Source organism: Thalassophryne amazonica, chromosome 3 (genome assembly GCF_902500255.1).
Source record: "Thalassophryne amazonica chromosome 3, fThaAma1.1, whole genome shotgun sequence".
Classification (NCBI taxonomy): Eukaryota; Metazoa; Chordata; class Actinopteri; order Batrachoidiformes; family Batrachoididae; genus Thalassophryne; species Thalassophryne amazonica.
The window spans coordinates 143,194,181-143,212,225 of NC_047105.1; the positions used below are offsets into that span (position 1 = coordinate 143,194,181).

General features: G+C 38.9%; 2 protein-coding genes across 3 annotated transcripts in view; both read left to right on the plus strand.

Annotated features, from left to right (window-relative positions):
* ift52 (intraflagellar transport 52 homolog (Chlamydomonas)) overlaps positions 1-15,365 on the plus strand; it is a 52,967-nt gene extending 37,602 nt beyond the window's left edge. Inside the window, exons 10-14 of the mRNA XM_034167500.1 lie at positions 2,896-3,050; positions 3,126-3,213; positions 14,454-14,562; positions 14,635-14,780; positions 14,876-15,365. Of these exons, the coding sequence (XP_034023391.1) occupies positions 2,896-3,050; positions 3,126-3,213; positions 14,454-14,562; positions 14,635-14,780; positions 14,876-14,941 (564 nt within the window). The 3' untranslated portion in view covers positions 14,942-15,365. The remainder of the gene's footprint in view (positions 1-2,895; positions 3,051-3,125; positions 3,214-14,453; positions 14,563-14,634; positions 14,781-14,875) is intronic.
* Positions 15,366-15,977: 612 nt separating this feature from the next.
* The window catches only part of mybl2b (v-myb avian myeloblastosis viral oncogene homolog-like 2b), a 43,525-nt gene continuing 41,457 nt past the window's right edge, over positions 15,978-18,045 (plus strand). For both annotated transcript variants that reach the window (XM_034167498.1, XM_034167499.1), the window contains exons 1-2: positions 15,978-16,370; positions 17,456-17,546. In XM_034167498.1, coding sequence (XP_034023389.1) covers positions 16,351-16,370; positions 17,456-17,546 — 111 coding nt within the window. In that variant the 5' untranslated portion in view covers positions 15,978-16,350. The remainder of the gene's footprint in view (positions 16,371-17,455; positions 17,547-18,045) is intronic.

Sequence of the window (18,045 nt, forward strand, 5' to 3'; positions counted from 1 at the left end):
GGGACGTTGTGTGAAATGTAAATAAAAACAAAATACAATGATTTGCAAATCCTCTTCAACCTGTATTCAATTGAATACACCACAAAGACAAGTTATTTAATGTTCAAACTGATAAACTTTATTGTTTTTGTGCAAATATTTCTCATTTTGAAATGGATGCCTGTGACATGTTTCAAAAAAGCTGGGACAGTGGTATGTTTACCATTGTGTTACATCACCTTTCCTTCCTTCACTTTTCAAATCATTGTATTCTGTTTTATTTACATTTTACACAACGTTCCAACTTCATTGGAATTGGGGTTGTACATAAGGTAGATGACTGGAGGATAAAATCCTTTGAAAACAAACGCAAATCTGAAGGCATTGCAAATGTCACGGCTGCAACCCACAAATAACAACAGAATCTCCATTAATAAAAGAACACTACAGCAATGTATAAAAATCCCAAATTAAAGAGCTGATTTTAAAAAAATAATCAAATGACTCACATTTTTATTGTAGCCTTTCCAACCCTGTATGCCAGCAATCTGTCTCCATCGTTTCTCTTGTCTATCAGATACCATCCAATATATTGTCTATCATACATTTATTTGTCTAGGTTGCTTATTTTGGAATTCAACAGTCCTTATGTTAAGTAACAGCACATTCTGTGGCGTACACCTGTGCTATACTGAGTTTCTGTCTGTTGTTAAACTCGCTGTGTTACAACGTGAGTTCCACATACAGAAAAAAGGTGCAACTTGTTTTTTATTTTCTTTCTTCTTCACAATTCACTGTTTGACAGTTGCGAATTATACTTTGGAAAATATGTTAATGGTGTGGTGATGGTAATGTGCGCACAGACTGAACTCATTTCCATACTTGTGGGCTGGAGTCTTTTTATTTTTTTACTGCGGCTCAGTGTGTTACCATGACAAAATAATAAAGGTGGTCATTATCAGTTAACATTTCTTCACTTTAAATAATGGGTGTGGCTCAACACTGGGTGTGGCTGTCAACAGAGGGTGTACTTTCTGCAGCAGCTAAGGACATTCAACCTGCCAAAAGCAATGATGGTGAACTTTTACGGTGCCGTCACTGAGTCCATCCCCTTCTCTTCCATCACATCTGGTATGCTGCTGCCACTGCTAAGGACAGGAGCAGACTGCAGCGTGTCATCCATGCAGCAGAGAGGGTGATGGACTGCAGTCTGCCATCCCTACAGGACCTGTACACCAGGGCTTTGAAAACTCCACGGATCCAAGGAATTCCACGGATTTCTTCATGGGGAGTGGGGTGTGTGTGACTGTGTAATCGTGATCATCACTGATCATCATCAACACAATGCCTAACGCAAAGCATTCTTTTTTCTTTTTTTTTTTACGACATCGTGCATGTTTTATAAGTCTGGGCCCACTGATCTATATAACTGATACAAATCAGTGTCCTTGGATCTGCAGAGAAAAATTCCTCACTCAAAGCGTGGCTGTTACGACATTTGTAAAGCGGGACTGGTTGGTTGCTACGGTGACGCTGCTAAATGGAACATGTGGACATCAGATACTTTTAGAGCAACAACTTTTTAAAAGAAGAATTTTGTGGCATGTCTGTGTCATGGAGCGACATCGGACGGAGGGAAGATGGTGAGAAACATGGTTTGAAAATGTTTAATAAGGACTCAAGAATCCATGGAATGGCGCTGGCTTAAATTCATGAACACATCTGAAAGCTCAAAGAAACGGAAAAAGTGAACTGCATCTTGTGCCGTCAGGAAACATGGTAAGAATTTTTCTCTCTCTGGAAAATCAACATTGTGCTGTTCAAACAGGATTTCAGACAAGATTATGTGACTTTTTTTTTTAATTAATGTAGACTTTCTATCATTTGAAAAAAGACATTGTGGCTTTGAATGGATTTATAGGAATTTACACAAGAATATAAATGACTTTTACTATAAGGTATGTTATTGATATTTTACCATCATTTTCAAAATATTCTCCAATCTTTATCTGTGGTTTTTGAAATGCTTTAACAGTCTTTTCAGTTTTCATGAATTTCATGTAGTTTAGTTGTTCTGAGTTAATGCATAATTTGGTTTACAATTAAAAGGAAAATCATTCCAGGTCCTACTTCCACGTCATATTCTCTTATTTCAACATGATCATTGATGGTTCACATGAAAGGGTGAATACAGGATCATTTAAATATGCACTAATTTTGAGATTTTTCTTCCAGGAGATGCTGAAAATGTGTCATTAGGTACAAAATTAATTTGGTTTCTGGATCGCCACGGGCCCTAGACCCCAGGTGCTGGGGGCTGCCCAACCCCAGACCCCCGACAAATTTTCCTCAGATTTCACAGTTTTCATTTTACGGCCCTGCTGTACACCTCCAGGGCCCTGAGGTGAGCAAGGAAGATTTTGTCTGATCCCTTCCACCCACGAGACAAACGTTTTGTCACCCTCCCCTCTAGCAGACAGCTGAGGTCCATCAGGACCAAAACCTCAAGACACAAAAACAGCTTCTTTCCAACCGCAGCGAGACTAATAAATGAACTGGTTTTACAGTTTAACTGTATAACAGTTATGCTATATTTATTTCACAGTGAATATAGTTTTGCCTATTTGACTCTTTTACTTCTTACAGAGGTTTTTTCCTCTTCCTTTTTCTTGTTGTTTATGCACCAACACCAGATCAAATTCCTTGTACGTGAGAACTTACTTGACAATAAATTTGATTCTGATTCTGATAAGATTCATCCACTCAAATTTTTTTCTTCAAAAACATAAACACATTTTCTTGTATTAGGTGTATCAGCAGTGTTGTGACCTAGAACATCACTGTAACTGGCAGCAGGTAATAAAAGTCTTTAAAAAAACCCCACAACCTGAGACTTGGTTTCCTTTTGTGTTCCAGATCCCAGACTACATGATGCTGCCGGACACAGGCTGTACGTCAGAACAGCTCAGAGTGGGGATACAAGAAAGTGAGGAGAACCCCAGAGACTTCACCTCTCTCTTTCATTCTTCTTTTTTCACTCTGTCAGCAAACACTTTACCCCAAGTCACCAGGTGAGAATACAAGATGTGCCAGAGACACATGCACATACAAAAACAAAAAAAGCTAAACCCTTTTCCCCCCACTAGTGTTTACAAGCAGCTGAATGTCAAATATGAGCCTCTGCAGCTGATCATGCCGCAGTTTGAGATGCCCCTGCCTCAGCTTCAGCCTGCTGTGAGTTTAAGTGACGTCATCCGTCTGTATAACCAACATTTTGTTTCTTCAAGGAACATTTAAACCACACAAGTACTCGCTCTGATGTTTCTTGCATTTTCCAAACTTGGGCAAAATCAACACTTCTTTTATTATTATTATTTATTTATTTCATTTAATTATTTAAAATCTTAAATCTGACCTCTGATTCTGGAATGGCATGCAGTGGCTCAAAGAGATTATTCTCAGTAAGATGGTCCACGAGGTGCTGTGACACCACTTTTTCCAGAATTTTAGAGCAAAATGATAGCTTTGATATCGGCCGATAGTTTTTCAATACACACGGGTCAAGATTAGGTTTCTAAAGTAATGGTTTAATCACTGCAGATTTGAAACATTTAGGAACAGATCCAGAAGTTAAAGAAAGATTAATAATTTCCAGTTGGCCCAAGAGTGGGCCACAGGTCCTTAAACAGTTTTGTTGGTATAGAATCAAATAAGCAGGTTGTGCTTTTTGTTGACGTTATGAGTTTCGTCAGCATGCCTAACGAGATACTCTCAAATTCTGTAAATCTAGGGTGGCCCCGCCCAGCACTGCAAATTTCCACCCAACTCTTGGTTCAAATTGGCTGTGCCACCCAGCACAGAATTTCTGAAAAATGAACTGAAATGTTGCTGAAAATGTACCAATTCAATCGTATTTCAAGCTTATAGAGTCATAGTTTTGCAATTTTAAACTAACAAAGTAATAAGAAATATATTTCTCATTTTCTTCGTATCAAATCACAAACAGCAGAGATCAGAGAGTCAGCACGTTCTGTGGCCACAGCAGCGTGCTGTGAAGGGCCACAGCTGAAAGCAGCGTCTCTGCTCTGAACTGAAGGAAAAAAAAGCCGCCATGAAAGTCCTTCTGTATCCGTATCTTAAGATACATTCATGAATTTGGCTTATTTTACAGTTGAAAGGGTCCGTGTTTCCGAAAAGCTCACATCAGTCCAGGTTCAGCTCTTGTTCAAACAAGGTAATTAGGTGTTATATCCCACTCAAATTGTTGAAAAAAAAAATGTCAAGATGACAGAAAAACTGCCTGATTCACTGGATTAAAAGATGCTGTGTGACATTTTTGAAGAAGAGAGTAAATACTGTCTCCATTAAATATTAATGTGTTTTTAACATTTTCAATGTTATTTAATTTATTAACTTAGACTTTGACAGAAACATGCAAAAAATAACTTTGATCTTACATATATTACAACATAAATATAATTTTTTGTTTATTATTCTTGCGTTCAATGCATCTAAAACAGGGGTGGGCAATCATGTGCCATAAAGGGCCGAGACACTGCAGGTTTTCCTTGCTACCAATCACCTCAGCAGGTGATTTCCTTGACGATGAGGTGTTTAGGTTCAGGGGAGAAGCTCATCAGAAACCCAGCTGCTGAGGTGATTTTTTTTTTTTTTTTGCAAGGAAAACATGCAGTGTCTCGGCCCTCGTTGCCCACCCTTGATCTAAAACCACCTAAAATTAGTTAAAATAAGGCTTGCCAAGAATGCTTTAGTGGTATAAAACCATATAGCTTTGGAGGGGGGGGGGGCAGGGCACGGATCCAGGGGCCCATGGCCCCTGATGCTACAGTATGAGTTGTGATCACATAATTTATCTGGTACTAAAATGGTCCTAGCTAGAACCCTGACCAGGACCTTAAAGACCTGGACCTTTGTTCTCCTGCAGAGACATTGGCATCAACACACACCTCTGACCTTTGACCTCATGACTCCATAAGTTCTTCCCAGGTGCCTCTCGATCTCAAAGGCTGAGGACGTGAATGTCACGGTTAAGATAAGTGAATGTTTCTACAAGTTAAACCACTAGTGGAAAAGATAAGTTTGACTTTTGGCCAGAATTGTTCACTTGGTGATATAAGCATCAGTTTTGGCATTAATGTTCTTCATAAATCAGTGTTTGAGAAAAAAGTGCTGGCCACTTGAAAATCCAATATGGGGCCTAGGTAGGGATGAATGAAGAATTACATAAGGAATTACACAAGGCTCAAAATTTAGAAATGCTCCAATCATATTGAAAAGTATAACACATTATTTGTCTGACCATAAAGATTCCAAAAAAGTATACTTTGGACTATCTGTGACTGAATGTTCTGGAATGATGGGGTAAAAACAGCAAGAATGGTGACAAAGGTGAGTTTCAGTTTGTACAGGGGTCAAAAGTTAAAGTTGCTCCAATTTTTGTAAAATGTGATGCAAATTGTTGGTTGAGTTTATAGAGTTTTCAAAAGGAATAGTTTGTATCATGTGTCATGCTCAGTTATCACGTTACAGGGTAACATATGTCACATGCCATAGAATCCAATGTACATTGACATTGTTTGACATTTACAACCAAACATTCAGCACAGTCAAACCTATCCTATTAGTTCAACTAATAATTTGCGCCACTTTTTTTTTTTACCAAAATTGCTGCCACTTTAACTTTTGACTCCTGTACAAACTGAAATTGTCCTTTGTCACCATTCTTAACATTTTTACCCCATAACTCCATAACATTCAATCATACATAGTCCAAATGAAACCTTTTTGGAATATTCGTGATCAGACACATAATATGGTATAGCCAGTGGTGGACAAAGTTGGGGATAATTATCGAAGCTAATGTTTTTGCTAGCAGATTAGCTTTTCAGATAACTTTTAAAACCATCAGCGGACCAATTATCTTCCCATAAATTTAATTCCGATAACTTTAAGTACACTAACATTTTTGTTGCTGGTAAAGTGAGCAAAGTTTAACGGTCAAAAATGTTTGTAAACCCTAAAATCAAACATTTTAGTCCATCTGTTGTGTGTTTGTGGCTGTCGCTTGTTGATGATGTCAACATTAAGTGCAAAACGTGATTGGCCGGTCGACGCAGGGAACATTGTGGGTCGTGTAGTTCAGGTTCACTTTGGACGTTACAGTGAGTGTTACCGTCTATTCGGCACAGAAACATAACGGACTAATTTTAACATTATTTTATTTTATTTTTTTGTGGCAACGGCATCTGTGGGAGAGAGGAGATCTCACGGCCCAGCTATGTTACAGAGGGACTTAGACACCGTTTTGGATAATCAGGTCGCTTTATGTGGATTATTTCTTCAGAATTTAATGAACCCCACTGAATATGACAGGTAAGAATTTATATTTACTACGTGTCTTTTAATCAATCAATGCATTAATAGACGTATTTTGGTTGTTTAAGCCGCAGGGTTCAAAGCATGTGAAAAAAGCAGCAGCTTTTAGCTCGTAAATGACGGTGTATCTAATACCGAGATAAACTGTGACTTCTAATACTGCGTTTTACTGCTTTTGAAAGATGATGACAGTGTTTGGGGTTTTATTTTTTTATTCATTCATTTTTCGTGCGTTTTTTTTGTGTGTTTGTGATCCTTCAATTTACCCAGCAGCCCCGGCGGCGTTTAAAGTGAAACTGGTTTTTCAAAAGCCAACAGTGTAAGCTGATGTGGCCACGTCCAAATCAGTACGAAAAGTTATCGGTTATCGCTTATCTGAATTTGAATTAGAATTTTTATTTGGCGCACACACAAAAACTTAAAGAAATCTCTCACAAGACCAAACAAAGAAAAACAAAAGCAAACATAACCTCAAACCATTTCAGAAAATAATTTCCCAGTTGTGTGCAGCTAAAAGGGTGTGAGCTGAAGCAAAGACTTGTAAACGTCCACCCCTATATATGCACTCATAATAGCAACTACAAAAAAGAAAAGAACAAGAAGACGAGCAAAAAAGTTTGTAGATTAATCAAGACACCAAACATCTGAACATAGCAGAACAATTAGCAGTATTAGCACAGATTAAACAGAAAAACAGAAACAAAAACAATTTACCTAATTTATCGTACTATAAGCAATTTTGCTATTTTTATAAGATCTTTTCGGGCCAGCCAAAGTTCGAGATAATTTAATACTATCAGGGAAGTCATTCCGGATTTTAACCGCTTTAACAGATACACAATGACTTTTTACAGTAATACGATACTTTAAGCAGTCAAATACGGAAATTCCTCTCAGACAAAAACATGTGTAGGGAAAAACCACAGGATGAATATAATAATGTTTTGGAATATTGAAAATTATCACTTGTGGATAATTTTACACTGGGGCACCACTTATTTCAAAGCATAAGTGCTTATGAGTTTAAACATTCATTAATTGATTAGTCTCAGTTTAGTTAATCGGTCTTAGTTTCTAAAGGATAAGCTCCGCAGGTCAGATCCGACACCCTCTGTAAAACCATACAGAAATCACAGACAACTTCACACGTTTAAGATATTTATTTAACCCTGGCAGGAGTTAAATAACAGGACATATCACGGTGATCAGTTTAATTATGACAACCTTCGATGAGCAATGATTATGTGATGTTCAGATAATTTGGTTTCATAGCGGGAGTTTTAGGAGTAAGATTTGTCCTAATTTAACAGGTAATTTACTTTGGTATTGTTAACCTGAGAGAAGATTAATGATTTTGAATAGCGTTAAATAAAGCCACTCTGTTAATCTGACAACATACCCCGGTCTTACTTGCGCAGTGCAGCAAGTCTCCGTGAGGTCTGATGCTGGAATTGTCTGGTTCAGTCGACGCTCTGTCCGCCACACAGCTTCACCAGGGACCTTGACAAAGAGGCTCTGCTGGTCCGACCCTCTCGGTTTCGTCAGTGGCGGGGATGATTTCTGTTATTGCGGTGCTGTGATTTCACGGCGGCAGTTCAAGTTGCTGTGGATGTCTCAGCTGACCTGGATGTTTTTCCTCTGCAACGCTCTGGAGTATGGCTCGTCAGAATAAAGGTTTGAGCGTCTTTATTCTCTATCAGAAATCAAAAATTCATCTTTTGTTGTCGTCTTTTTGTAAGCTTGGTCGAATCAGAATTCAGTGCAAAATTATCTGACTTTAGAAGATAAATGGTAAATGGACTGCATTTATATAGTGCTTTTCCATCTGCATCAGATGCTCAAAGTGCTTTACAATTATGCCTCACATTCACCCCGATGTCAGGGTGCTGCCATACAAGGCATTCACTACACACCGGGAGCAATAGGGGATTAAAGACCTTGCCCAAGGGCCCTTAGTGATTTTCTAGTCAGGATCTTCTGGTCTCAAGCCCATCACCTTAACCACTAGACCATCACCTCCTTTCATGAAGAAAAATGTTTGTGAAAGGAATTTGGAGTTTGAAAAAGAAAAAAGGTTTTAATTTGAAAATTCGAAAAAGGAAGTTAAATGCGCTGGCGCATTTAACTTGACAAAGGTTGCAAAAGTTATCTGTCGGAAAATAAAGTAAATTCTTGTCGGTACGCCAAACAAGAAAGAGTCTTAAGTAGCATGTGGCTTTAGACAATGAGTCATAAATCTTGACGGCTTTAGGCGCGTCTTTAGATTCAAGGAAAAGAAGAGAGAGGAGAAGAGTAAAGAGGTAAGCGAAGCAGAAGCAGCAAGAGAGCGAATTCCCGGGCGCAAGCTCTTTTAAAGGGTTAATAAGCTCCACCCCCAAAAATTCTGGGTAATGTAATTTCTGGAGTTTCCGTTGTCTAGTTTTATATATATAAATCAGCATGGCTCCAACATTCCGCTTTGAAACCAAACCAAGTCCTGCAGAATAGATCTTGTAACTGATTTACCTGGAATTATATACCACACACACACATATATATAAGAACACACTAAGTAAACATTCCCCAATGAACAGAGTTATAACACATCAAATATAACACTTTCATGCATGCATAGAAAAGAGTGACATGTTTCCTTTTCTCTTTTTTTTTTTTTGTTCTTTTGCTACAACAATACAATGAAACTCCCTTTTTAAAATGAGGTTAGGAGTTTGAGTCTTGCAGGAAATCAATTACCCTGTCCTTCCCAAGTCGTTCCACAGGGGTCACTCTTGTTCCATTGTTAGATTTTTATTTATCTAGCAGACCTGTGAAAGGGGGTGTTGAGTGGCGTCTGGTTTGGGCCACTGATAAGAATTCCCAGCTATGTGGAGAATGCACTTTGGGGAAGTTCTAAATCCTGAATATAGTGGGGTTTGTTGACAGATCCAAGCCGTGTATGGCTTAAAATGTCTCCTCTTTGACACCTGGAGATATACCAGGCCTTGCTGTATGGGGTTTATCTTTTCTTTGAAGGAGCCCAATGGCCCCATCTTAATGCAAGTTTAAGATGTTGGCTGTTTGATCACATCTTTCCGCTACACATGACTCCCTCATTTTAAACAATTCCTGGACATGTTGAGGCAAGAGTTCATTTTTTACTTTATACATGAGCTGTATCATAAAATAATCAAACAAGTCCCAAAATTTCAAAATGTGCAAACAAGCAAACAATGGATTTGTTGGTCCCCGATATGGTTTTTTACTTATAACTCTTATAGCTTTATTTTGTAACAGAAATACTGGATTTATATTTATTTTATATGTATTTCCCCATACCTCAATGCAGTAAGTCATACAACCCCAATTCCAATGAAGTTGGGACATTGTGTAAAATGTAAATAAAAACAGAATGCAATGATTTGCAAATCCTCTTCAACCTATATTCAATTGAATACACCACAAAGACATGATATTTAATGTTCAAATTGATAAACTTAATTGTTTTTGTGCAAATATTTGCTCCTTTTGAAATGGATGCCTGCAGTGGTATGTTTACCACTGTGTTACATCACCTTTCCTTTTAACAACACTCAATAAGCATTTGGGAACTGAGGACACTAATTGTGAGTGTCATGATTGGGTATAAAAGGAACATCCTGCCATTCACAAGCAAAGACGGGGTGAGGATCACCACTTTGTGAACAAATGTGTGAAAAAAATAGTCCAACAGTTTAAGAACAGTGTTTCTCAACGTTCAATTGCAAGGAATTTAGGGATTCCATCATCTACAGTCCATAATATAATCAGAAGATTCAGACAATCTGGAGAACTTTCTACACATAAGCAGCAAGGCCGAAAACCAACATTGAATGCCCGTGACCTTCAATCCCTCAGGCGGCACTGCATTAAAAACTGACATCATTGTGTAAAAGATTTTACTGCATGGGCTCAGGAACACTTAAGAAAACCATTGTCACTTAACACAGTTCATCGCTACATCTACTAGTGCAAGTTAAAACTCTACCATGCAAAGAGAAAGCCATACATCAACAACACCCAGAAACGCCGCCACCTTCTTTGGGCCTGAGCTCATTTGAAATGGACAGACGCAAAGTGGAAAAGTGTGCTGTGGTCTGATGAGTCCACATTTCAAATTGTTTTTGGAAATCATGGATGTCGTGTCCTCTGGATAAAAGACGAAAAAGATCATCCAGATTGTTACTAGTGCAAAGATCAAAAGTCAGCATCTGTGATGGTATGGGGGTGTGTTAGTGCCCATGGCATGGACAACTTACACATCTGTGATGCATTTGTAACCTGTTCAACAAAATCGACCAAAGCCAATGAAGTAGTGAGATTTTTCCTAAAACCATACTGATTTTCACTAAGAATGCGTTGTTTAGTTAAGAAAATGTTCAACCTCTTTAGAAATATCTTTTCTAGAATTTCTGAAAACTGTGGTAACACTGAGATTGGCCTGTAGTTTGAAAAAACATGCTTATTACCAGATTTGTACAATGGTATCACCTTAGCTATTTTAATTTTAGAAGGAAATTTCCCGGTCATCAATGACAAATTACAAATGTAAGTCAAGGGTTTAATAATACAATCAATAATGTGTTTTTTTTAAATCAAGAACATATCAAGGTCGTCACTGTCAATTGATTTTCCCTTTTAACTTGCGAACTATGTCAATAATTTCAATTTCATCAGTTTCATTAATACACAATAAATCCAGAGTTGTATTCTTTGTATTGCTGTTGTCCAAAGAGCACATTTTTGAGGATACAATTGAATTTGATACGTTTTTGCCCACAGTGACAAAATAACCATTGAAATGATCAGCAATAGTTTTATTTTCTTTTACAGTTTTGTCAGAATCAGTACGAAAGTAAGATGGATAATTGTTAACAACTTTTTCTTTTTAATAATTTTATTTAAAAGCTCCCAGGTGCTTTTAGTGTTGGTTTTATTTTTTCCAATAAATTGCAATAAAACTGCTTCTTACACAATCGCATTATATGTCATATTTACTTTCAGCTTCTTTTGTTCTAAATTTTATAAACTGTACAAAAAATGTTTCTTTTTACATGCATTCTGGAGTCCCTTTGTAACCCAAGGTTTATCGATTTTTTTTTTTTTCTTATTTCCAGTTATAGGCACAAACGGGCAATGTTTTTCATTCAAGTTAGAAATAATGGAAACAAACAATTCATATGATTTATCAATAGCCTCACTATAAATATCACACTAATCACGATGCATTAAGTCCCTTCTGAGGTTTTCAATAGAAGCATCAGTTATTTTTCTTTTGAAATTTACTGTTTCTTTTTGTTCCTTTTTATCAACAACTGAATTAAAAGCTATGAAAACTGGTAAATGATCACTGACATCACTTATCTGTTAATCACCATCTGTTAAGTTCCCTACAGTAGCATTTGTTAATATATTGTCGATAATTGAATTCATAGTTATCCTAGTTGGAAGTGTGATTACTGGAAACAAGCCTATACAAAGCACAGAGTTTATCAATTCTTTTATACAAGTATGTGCCTGACCATGAGGATTAAGTAAATCAGTGTTAAAATCTCCACAAACAAATAAAAGCTTATTATTCTTAATTGTGTTGTATATTTCAGTTAATCTATCCACAAAAATATTTAAATTTGATCCCGGAGCTCTATAAACTCACAATTGTATTTTTGGATTTTTCACATATGATTTCCACTGTAACGCATTCCATAATATTTTCCAAAGAAAAAGACATGTTTTGTATAATGTGACTTTAATAATTTGAACATACATAAAGTGCCACACCACCGCCCCGTTTCTTCATCCTATTTGTGGAAAAAAATTATATCCCTCAAACTGGACAGTGTCAACCTGCTCCTCTGTCAACCAAGTCTCAGTAATCATAATGACAGAAAAATGTTTATTAGATGTTTTAAGCAATCCTGAATTTTTGAAAAGTTCCTAAGTACACTTCTACTATTAAAGTGAATTATGGAGAAAATCCCATTTGTCAAAGAATAATCGTTCAGTTGCTCTTCAGTAAAGTATTTACAGTGATGTGTATTATTCCCCCCCCCCCCTCCAAATAAACAATCCAGATCAATGTTCTTTTCAATGTTATGAAAACTATATTCAATGTCTTTAAAAAATGTAACTTTAACTCCTGTGCAGAAGTAAGTTGTGATGCGTCTGTTGTCATAATAATCAAAACATAATCCTCAAACTGAAAAAAGCAATGTAGCAAACTAACCTCCCACTGTAAACCAAGACATGATGTAGAATCTCTCAATTAGGCCTTTAACAAATAGTGAAGCATTCTTAATCAAAGCGATCTAACTGGCTCATGTTCCTAATACACAGACCTCTAGCATTTTCGGGAGCATAGCTTAACTTATCCTCCAACACGCCTTGAGGAGCCTCCGGCTTGGCTGGGCACTTCTGACTGGCCGCGACGAGCCTCGGGCTTGGCTTGGATCTGTGAGGTGACTTGGCATGGGTCTGCGAAGTGGGCCTGCTTTGCCAACGTGGACCGGGATGGACCTGTGATGCTGCTGCGAGGCTGAGCTGGGTCTCCGACGCTATTGTGGGGGCTGGGCTGCTGGATTACCGGCCACACTAACTTTTTGGTTAGCTGTGCCCACCACTGGGTATAGCTTTCAATATGATTGGAGCATTTTAAAATTTTGATCCCTGTGTAATTCTTCAGTTGACCCTTAACTGGACACCTATTGAAAATTGAAGTGACCGATCTTTTTTTTTTTTCAAAAGAGTAAAGTCTAAGGAGTATTTGTGCTGAATTTGGTGCTTGTGAAGGATTGTTTGTTATCTGCTGCACTACACACAGAGAGACTTCTCATGGCTGAGTCCAGGAAGTCATGAAGACCCTGGATTTTAGACTTGATCCAGGATAATCACAAAGGCAGACACTGTAATTCCTCACGCAGCTTCTCAAGTGCTGAAATCAGAGTATCCATGGAGTCCGCAAAGATCACAGCACTGTTTGCCAAATCAAGCACCGAACAGTGGCAGAGCCAGAACAGACCCCTGAGGAATGCCCGTTTTCAGGGGGGAAAACTCAGAGCCTGCCTATAGCACACTATCTGTATGTAGGCTGACTATGACATGCAGGGATCCTCAGGATGTCCCAGAGACCAGTCCAATAAACTGAGTCAAACTGTGAAAATCAGCACAAGCTGCAAAGAAGCAGTTGACTCACACGTGTGTTCTAAGAATACTTGACGTTTTCTGGTAAAAGCACGAAATTGTGCAGACATTAATATAATAAATTAGCTATTGCAAGCCCAGTTTTTCACTTGGTAAATGGAAAAATCCAAGAAGGTCCCATGACACTCCTTAATATCTTAAAAATGCTGTTTATTGCTACCATAGTTAGTGTAAGTTACCCTTTTTTCTCCCTGTATGTGGTTCTCAATTTAACATGTTTCTCTGGAAGAGACTTAAGTTCCAAAAATCATCAACATGGATAAAAAGATTGCAGTGGACAACATATTTGATGTGGTTTAAACAGAAAACATGAGATGGACGCAGATTGCTGACCCACAGGTTTGGAAACTACAATAAAGTTGAGAGTCAGTTTAATCTGGTCTTTATTTTAGGATTTTGTGCTTTTATTGCCATTTCTTGTGTTGATTCCTTGGAAATCCTAAAATAAATGTGGAATTTTGCAGTAGACAAGGACCTCCCAAACTAGTTTAAAAAACACCACAAATGAAGTATCTTATGACATATTGAGGCCATTCTAATCAATTGTACTGATTAAAGAAAATGAACTTAAGTTACATGCAGAATTTGGTATTTTTGTTTTTAAATTATTTCACATCTCTTCCCTGTATGACCCAGACCTGTTGCTAAGCAGACCGCCGCACTCCTGGTGGTTGTCGCGGTGTTTTAAGTCGATTTGAGTTTGACATTCTTGACCAGCGTTTACCTCCTAACACTGGTTTTGGAAGTAACTTTGTTCATTTGGCACCTGACAATATGGAGTTGAATTGGTGGCAGTTATTAGTATAACGTAGATATCTGGGAGTCAGTTTAGATTTTCTCTAAGAATTTATGTGAAATTTCAGGTCTTCCCTCCCACGTACAGAGATCTGCCGCCACCTGTGCTGGATTTGTTTGACCTGGATGAAGCCTTCGCCTCGGAGAAGGTGCGCCTGGCACAGCTCACCAACAAATGTAAGTCGGCAACTTAAAAATGGCTCAATTCAAGCTGTGACTGGGATTAACGTCAGACACATCTTGGTTCAGGTACAGAGGAGGATTTGGAATACTACATACAGAGGTGTGGCAACATCTTGGGGCTGACTGCAAAGCTAGAGAAGGACCACAGAGACCCCAAGCACATTCTGGAACACGTTTTCTTCCATGTTGGGGAGCTGAAGAAGGTCAATCAGGTGAGTTTTTTTTTTTTTTTTTTTTTTTTTTTAGTCCCTGCAGCTAGTTGACTGGGCCTCCAAGACCATCTAACCGTACTGTTGCTTCCTTTCAGGAGCAGGACGTGGACACAGAGGGAGCACTCACACGGCCTGAAGAAAGCGTCACACCCACACAGTGACACCTTACTGAGACACTTTTATTTAAGCACATTTAAAATGGGTACAGGAACTCAGACTAACAATACGGACACAAGGCTCTTCACTCATCGGTCACTGCAGAGTAAGACAGAAGACATTTATCCTCGGTACACAGCGGCTGCAGAGGCACATCCTCCTGAGAGAGTTCATTCAGAGACGGGGGTGCAGACTGAAGGCTTGGACTCCAGGTCAGCTCCAGCACGCCAAGCTCCAGGCCAGGCCTGGGGCTGCTGGTCTCAGACTTTATCAGAGACACGTCCCACGGAACCTGAGGGTACAACTGCTCAAGAGGTCCAGTCTTCTGGTTTTGACTAAAGACTTGAGGTGTGGAAGACTTCCCCGGCAGAGGTGCAGTCAGGGTACAGGTGTCCACCTCCCAAACACTGAAGCAGGTAGCAGGAAGAGTCTGAGAAAGAGACATGCCGTCCTGTGGCACGCAGAGAGAACCCGGGTTGGACAGTCTGGACTTGTCAGCAGCTGTGTCATTTGATGTGGACAGTTGTTCCAGAGACAAAGCAGAAAGTAAACTGTGCTCACACATGAACTTCCTGTCGAGCTCCGACAGCGAGGAACACTCAAAGCTTTTCAGATCTACGAGACAAAATGTGAGTGTCACCACCTGCAGTTACATCATCCAGCAGAGCGTTAGAGCTTCCAAAGCCCGTCTTACCTTTAAGAAGAGCTTCTGTCTCCATCTTTAACTGTGTGGTTGGACTTCTGAAGTTAATTGGCACAGCTGCTGCTCAGCTTGTTTGGAGGAAGTTGTGCAGCTGCAGCTCGACACACAAAAATTACACGAGCCTATTCTTATGCACATGCTTGTAGTTGTACCTTTTTATATTTAATGTTGTTGAACTAGGTTTCATATTAACATGAATTTCAGTAAAGTTCTGTCAGTCTTTGGTTTCTGTCCTTAGGATGTTATTCAAACATCTTTCATGTACAAACAGTAGAAAACGACATTTTACATTTTGAGAATGTTTGCATAATTAACCTTTGATTTATCAGTGAAGTTAACAAATCTTACCTTTTGGTAAAACTCAGGCTGCCTGCACCTGCGCGCGCGTGTGTGTGTGTCAAAAGATCCGGTGTTTCTGCTGGACTTTTATTTTGAAGGGTTGTGTTGCGCATGCGCACTGCACAGATACGTCACTGTCCGCCTGGAGGAGAGAAGGGCGCGAGATAGAAACTCAGGAGCGGGACGAGCTGGTGAAGATGATCTACTAACTAAATCAGTCAACCAACCGAGGTGCTTCAACACCGGCTGGTCAGCCGCTCAGGTTACCTTTAACCGAGCGGCTCCTTAGCAGCAAACGAAACTGGCAATTTCGATGCATTTGAGGTGCTGAAGGCAAATAAATACGTCTCCAAACAGCAGAAAGTGAAGGAAATGTCTTGGTGGAGTCATGGGTAAGTTGTTTAGGTTAATTAGTAAAGATTGGTTATCGTTAAAATAATGTTTGACCGCACCGCAGGCGTTATGTAAAACAAATGGCTCGCTTGTTTTTTAGCGTTAGCAAACTTAACTGCCGCCTAAAGGCCGAGTCACGGCGGCCGTGTGTGTCCAAAACTCTCATTCCACTATTCACACGGCGAAACCTGTCAGTGGTGTGTGCCTTCATGTAAAAAAATATATATAATGATCTTTATTGAGGGTTTACAGTTAAGAGCAGAATGTAGATTGGCAACAACCAGTTTAATTAATACTAATCTTAAACCCGGCTCTCATTTTGTGATGGAGGGTTTATACAATATGAAACGGATAATTACATATTAAAATTAAACATGCAATTTACAATAAGATATGCACAATATACCTACAGTATTAATATAAATGTATAAAACCATGGTAGTTGAAGTGTATAAGATTAAACATTTTATTGTAAAATTGACATAGTAAAACTTCAGGTAGACATAAAACTGATAAGTTTTTGTTGTAAAATCTTTGAGTCTTAGCAGTTCTAATATTGACAGGAAGATAACTGCATAATAAAGCAGTATATGGTAATGCTTCTCATGTCATAGTATCAAAAGACAGTGTAGGCCTATTCTTAACCCTTTTTTACAGGATGTAATTTAAATAATTTTTACACCAGTGTAATCCTTAGGGATATAGTGAGTCCTCTTTTAAATATCATTTTGTGATGCAGACTGTAGACTAGATCTAGAAGTGTGAGACATTTTTGCTTTGATGCTTCGCCACAGTTTTTTTGTTGTATGTATGATAAAATCGACTAGTGTACTGTAAAGAAGACATCTTCAGCTTCAAAATAAAAAAAATCAAAATCGGGCAAATATTAAAGGACTTATGACATCTTGAATGCAGTATGTTTGTTTATACAAGTAGTTCCAAGTTTTGCCACCAGAGTCTTGCTGTGCGAATAGCCATTTCCCCGCCTAAAAGTGCTGCAGCCTGGACTTTATTTATTTATTGTCTGCAGTCACCAGAAGATTAAAGTCTGTTGAGTTCAGGGACAGTGTTTTGTCTTTGTCAGTGAGGATTGTGAAGACGCTCCAGATCCAGATGGGGACCAGTACGATCAGAGAGACGGTCTGAGAGGGAAACTGAAGTGGAGCCAAGAGGAGGTGAAAACTGCTTTATGATGTCCTAAAGTAAAAAAAAAACCCAAAAAACACCAGACCCCCGACGATCAGTCATACACGAGACCGCCCGGCACCATCAAGCGTACACGAGACCGCCCGGCACCATCAATCAATCAATTTTTTTTTTATATAGCACCAAATCACAACAAACAGTTGCCCCAAGGCGCTTTATATTGTAAGGCAAGGCCATACAATAATTATGTAAAACCCCAATGGTCAAAACGACCCCCTGTGAGCAAGCACTTGGCTACAGTGGGAAAGAAAAACTCCCTTTTAACAGGAAGAAACCTCCAGCAGAACCAGGCTCAGGGAGGGGCAGTCTTCTGCTGGGACTGGTTGGGGCTGAGGGAGAGAACCAGGAAAAAGACATGCTGTGGAGGGGAGCAGAGATCGATCACTAATGATTAAATGCAGAGTGGTGCATACAGAGCAAAAAGAGAAAGAAACAGTGCATCATGGGAACCCCCCAGCAGTCTACGTC